The sequence below is a fragment of the Pocillopora verrucosa genome, chromosome 5 (assembly GCF_036669915.1).
Source record: "Pocillopora verrucosa isolate sample1 chromosome 5, ASM3666991v2, whole genome shotgun sequence".
NCBI lineage: Eukaryota > Metazoa > Cnidaria > Anthozoa > Scleractinia > Pocilloporidae > Pocillopora > Pocillopora verrucosa.
The window spans coordinates 7,747,004-7,752,440 of NC_089316.1; the positions used below are offsets into that span (position 1 = coordinate 7,747,004).

General features: G+C 37.0%; 1 protein-coding gene across 1 annotated transcript; it reads left to right on the forward strand.

The window, feature by feature from the left end:
- The first annotated feature begins 344 nt into the window (after positions 1 to 344).
- Positions 345 to 3,909, forward strand: LOC131792997 (uromodulin-like). The gene is made up of 4 exons (XM_066166804.1): positions 345 to 671; positions 957 to 1,106; positions 1,227 to 1,349; positions 2,841 to 3,909. Exons 1-4 carry the CDS (start codon positions 359 to 361, stop codon positions 3,209 to 3,211), a joined length of 957 nt encoding a protein of 318 aa, XP_066022901.1. The 5' UTR covers positions 345 to 358; the 3' UTR covers positions 3,212 to 3,909.
- Positions 3,910 to 5,437: the final 1,528 nt, after the last annotated feature.

Consider the following 5,437-nt stretch of genomic DNA (forward strand, 5'->3'; position numbering starts at 1 on the left):
AAAGGATCTTTTAAGTCGATGGATTTATGACCTGAGCCTTTTACCAAATTTTTCAATAAATTTGTTCAAAGAGGATATGTTGATATGATAGTTAGAATGGTGAAATAAGGAGTTGCATCATTAAAAAGTGATCTCTTGTTACGGAAACAATCGGGCGAGGAAAATATTAAAAGAGGCGTTCAGTTATTTTAATTAAATTTAATCAGTTGCACGTCTGTTATTGCTAAAATAGATTCGATTCAGAATTGATTCCAACTTGGCTTCATGTTTGTTTGTCTGTCTGTCTATCTGCTGTCATAACTTTTTGACTGGTGGTTGGCTAAGTAATCTACACTTTCCTATTTCAGCATCAGTGCGAATGGCGTGGAATCCAAGCTTTCCAATCCTCCTGGCCTTTTTGTATCTCATGGACTTCGCTACGGCTAAAAATCTATGCAAGACAGAAGTTAGCGTACCTGGTATGGCTCTCAAAGGATATATCTTTAAGAAGTTCCCAGTGACAGCTCCTCATGTGTGCGTTATCACCTGCGAGAGGGAGGCGATATGTCAAAGCTACAATTACGTTCTTGGGGAAAAGTCCTGTGAATTGAATACCCGAACCATGGAAGCAAGGCCCGAGAATTTCCAGCCAGATGGTTCACGCTTTTACATGAGACGCTTTAAGAGTAGAAGTATGTATCCAGTCTAGTTTATTTTGCATACGAATCTTTATCAATGAGTTCTTGGCAAAAACCCGCCATTTTCCAATAGCAAGTGTCTGTTGCTTTTTTATTAAATAGGGCCACTGTCTTAAAACAAAATTCACCCTCCATACTACATTGATATAAACTAAAATTCACAGATCTTAATTATTATTATTCCATTTTTATCTTGCCCGGATAAATATATTTTCCACTCTTATCTGTTTTGCAACTTCAATTACCCTTATTATTAATGAAGTCATATCTATATCATAGCCCCTTTAGGATCTATTCCTGAATTACCAGCGTTATCGTGCCAAGAGATAAAATTAAGTGAAGGTAAAGACAGCATCAGTGAAAGGTACTGGTTGGATCCAACTAATGTCGGGAGTTCAAAGTTGGTTTATTGCGACATGAGCTTGGGAGGTAAGTTAGTATACCACGAACAGAATTACTTTACACAGTATTGGGTCTACCTTTACCCTTGCCTTTTGTGAAATGTTTTCACCTTGTCTCAGTGTTTTCTATCGCTTAATTTTCAATTAAAAATCAATGAATGTAAAGGCAGCAATAACGTTTGTGACCAAAATGCAAACTGCTCCAATACTGCTGGGTTTTATGATTGCACTTGCAAAGAAGGATTTACTGGGGATGGACACTCGTGTTCAGGTAAAATAGTTACAAATATGCCGAGGTAAAATATTTAATTCTTTCTCGCCTAAAAACGCTATAGGTATATTTGAGCTATCTATTATCGAGTGAGTGAATAAAAGACCAATGAAAGCTTGCATGCTGTATCAGAGAAGCCTTAGCATTAAACAAAGCAATTTTAGCAGGAACAAATTGTTAGATGCAAAAACGATAAATTGCAAATCTACGGTTTCCCAAATATTGACGAGTGTAAAGGAAATCACTCCTGTCACGTGAATGTCAGATGCAAAAACACCCTTGGATCACATTATGTAAATGTCAATTATCTCTTTTTAACAATATTTAGAAGAGTCTTGCATAACACGTGCGAATGCAGCGCCACGCCATTCAGCCGCGTTAACTCATAACTCATTTAATTTATATAAGCAGCTGCTTCTCCTGTTAAGGACCTTTAAGGTAATGTTCCTAGCTTTTGAACGAACAACTTTGGTGACTGATGCATCGTTATTCTGCTTTTAAATGAACTCTACAACAATGATTGACAACTACACGAAAATAAAATCGCTCCTTTGGCTCTGAACCCTATGCTCAGGATCAATATGTAAGTGATTTTCCATGGTGCTATGTAGAAGTTGAAATTTGTTATCATCAAGCTTTTTGGCTAGAAAACAATCGTTAATTGCAAACCTATGGAAAATGGAGGTTTACGTTGTTGACAAATACAACAAGGCTGATGCCGTTAAAAATTAACGGATGTCATCCGAATGACATGATATGAATGATACGACTGTTCTTGCAATCCAGCAATTTATTTCTTTCAAGTTAAATGCATAGCAATCAATTGTTTAGAGTTAACTTCATATCGACAAGGCATAATTTTTTTGCTCCCTTATCCACAAAATCGAATCACTTTTTTTATATTTGAAATGATTTAAAAACTAACACAGACATGACACTCTCCGTGGAACTAGAAAAACCCTTTAAGAATCTCTTACCTATATCAGTACTTACGATCAATTAAACTTACATGACTTATACAAGCCAATACGCGTTATGATTATAAACAATTGGATGATGCTAAAAGGCAGAGTCTTATTGCACACTCCTGGAAAATAATTGTGTCACTACCGAATACTTCTGGGCTGGTCTCGGTTTCTGGGAGTTGAGGATCAAGCATGTCTTAAATGCATATGGTATCATCAAGTCTGCCTTTTTGGTAAGCTGCCAGAATTATATGATGTTAGGGAAAACCTTGAAACATTGGTTTTCATAATCTCAGTCCTTTTGCAATTGTCGCTATGTAGCTGATCCTTGCTATCATTATAGAAACCTGAGTGATGCCAATAGAAAGATAAGTTATGTAACACCTTACGATCTAGTGTGCCAAGGCACTCCAAAGATTTTTTTTTCCTTCTGCTTTTTGTTGAACTGGTTCTCCAAAAAATGTCAAGAAAAACGTTTACCTTTGATTCTTCCACATTTTTTAAAATTATATTTAACCTTTTTTAGCCGACCCATGTTATGATCATCAAAGCCTGAGTGATGCAAGTAGAAAGAGTAGTTTCGTAACAGACCCGCACCAAGCGGTGTGTGACGAGCAACTCCGTGAGGGATGGTATCGTTTTGTGGGAGCTGCAGGAACAAAAATGCCAACAACACGTGTGCCAGCATATAGATGTGGTACAGACTGGTCAGGCTGGTTGGATGGTGCTCATCCTACAGTGGAAGATGGTGAAGTTAAAAAGACGGTCTGCTTTAGTGATCGCTCTACTGGTTGCAAATACCCAAAATATATTTCTGTAAGAAACTGTGGATCCTACTTCATCTACAAACTTCCAAAGCCACCTGGTTGTCCCTCACGCTACTGTGGTACAGACTGAATGTGAAGCAAATATACTTTGCGTAGTAAGAGGACTCAGAAGTCGAACCGTAGATACATGGGTATAAGGTTTTTGACATTTGACGTAGTTAACCTTTAATTCTCTGTCGTAAACATTATCAGCCGATTTTAACTTTAGTGGAAAGCAGGTTTTTATCACATTAGAATGATAGTTCTCACCAGATGGCCTTTGCCATGGAATAGAGTTGCCCGATGGATCTTCAAAGTAATTTTCAAGTAGAATCTGCAAGACCCAAACTCTCATTCTATTGCTGTAATTATAAACCATGGTTGTTTTAGCATAGGTCAGTAGGATACAAACAGGTGCTATCTTACGTTATAGGCGTAGAATATAAAGTGATGCCAGTCAAATTCTGATGTGCTATGAAATTAAACAAGGTTAACATAATAATTGTGACCCGGTATTTTTTCCAGACACACAGTAAGCAAAATTCAAAGTTTCAGCCAGTCGTAAATGAGAATAGAATAAGTCCGATTCGACCAGGATTCATTCGAAATGGACCGTTTACATCGCAGATTGATTCTGAATCTATGTCAAAGATCTTTACTCAGTGGCTTCAGAGTGTCCCTCTCCAGCTTATTTAACTAAGCGCGCCGGCACCTCACCATTCACGATGAAATTTGTTGGAAAAATTTTCGCAGCAATCTGTTCGGTAACCACGTATTTCGAGTGCAATTTGGGAGAAATCGTGTATTCTTAACTCTAAAAACTGCATGTAGCTTTTAAAGTTGACCTTCTTTTCTAGGGTTAATTTTTCCTTCGAAGTAAACATGCAAAAAGAGAGGTATTTAGAACTGCGATGTGCTAAAAACAAGTACTTAGATTAGCATAGGTAAACACAAGTTGTCAACAACTTCTGACACTGTTTCATTACATCACCAACAATTTTCACAGGAATGTTGAAAATATCGAAAAAGATCGTAGCGAAAGGAACAGAAAAAAGGAAAATAAGGTAAACGTTTTTAGAAACGTCACAATTAACTTAATATTGTACATATTTCTTGATTAAACTGCAAGTAATTTCACAAGTAATGTCAGAATTCAGTTGTCAATTATTATTAAGTTAATACTAATTAAAAATACTTTGCAAAAAGGTATCTCTTGTAGCTTCTGTTTCTGTCTTTGTTACTGCCTTTGCAAATGCTAACGTACAATCATTTGCTACCCACAGGGAGGGCCGGGGGGGGAGGAGGGGAGAGAGAGAGAGGTGTTTTTCATAAAGGAATGGATGGATAAATCTTTGTTATCTTTAGAAGCTAAGAATAGGGCGGTTAAGTACGCACGGTTAATTTTTTTTTTTTCTATAAATGGAATCAGTCGGAACTGTTGCTGTCATCTGTTCGGCAGAAAGAAGGGATTAAAGTTTTTGTACACCATTAATGTGAGTGCACATGCTGGCGTTACTCTTAAAAAAAAAAAGTCAAACAAACAAAATACAGTAAAACCAACAATGAACACGCTCACAGAGGTTGCGGTTTCTGGATATCTTCTTTAGCTGGATTTCCGAAATTCGAGAAAAACAAACAAACAAACAAAAAAGAAAAAACAGAAAACCGCAAAAACTTACACTAACACATCAAATGGAACACAAAACCTTGTGACATTCTTAGTTATTTTACAGTATTTAAACATATAACTGACGAAAACAATGATATGACTCCTCATATATAAAACTAACTTTGAATTTTATAGCCTCTAAATTTATCTATCGCCTCTCTCTCCTTCCCAGTTTCTAATCGACCAGAATGTACGAATAAGTTCAAACACCTTTTAGGGCTACCTCTTCTCTTAAGACCCTTTTCTTTACCAGCACAGGCTGTAGACGAGATCTGGTCCGGAACCTGGGGACGATGTTCTCACAACTTGCAAAGCGATCAACAAAACATATATGCAGATTTCCTCTAAACCTGTAGTTCAAGCGATGACTTCGAAATTTTAACGCACACCTCAGTAGGAGAACAAATAAATTTCACGTTTCTATTTATTCAGTTTACATGTAGGTTAGTGAGGTAAAATTGAGTCAAACGTTCATACAACGACAGGTTCAAGAAATTTTCACAGCTATAATTTTTAAGATTAGCCTGCCGGGAACAATTACCTTTATGTGCAAATTAGACCAGGTTTGTACTGATGATGCCCAAAAGAACTATCTGTGGTAAGAAGGCAGGCGTAGGTTATCATCTCTCCACAAGCTAAGTGGAAATT

Bases quoted from the DNA above. Each gene is read 5' to 3' on its own strand.
- LOC131792997 (XM_066166804.1), top strand. From the start codon at position 359: ATGGCGTGGAATCCAAGCTTTCCAATCCTCCTGGCCTTTTTGTATCTC. The intron at 672-956 runs GTATGTATCCAG...TCTATATCATAG, and splicing joins GAGACGCTTTAAGAGTAGAA to CCCCTTTAGGATCTATTCCT. The intron at 1,350-2,840 runs GTAAAATAGTTA...AACCTTTTTTAG, and splicing joins GGATGGACACTCGTGTTCAG to CCGACCCATGTTATGATCAT.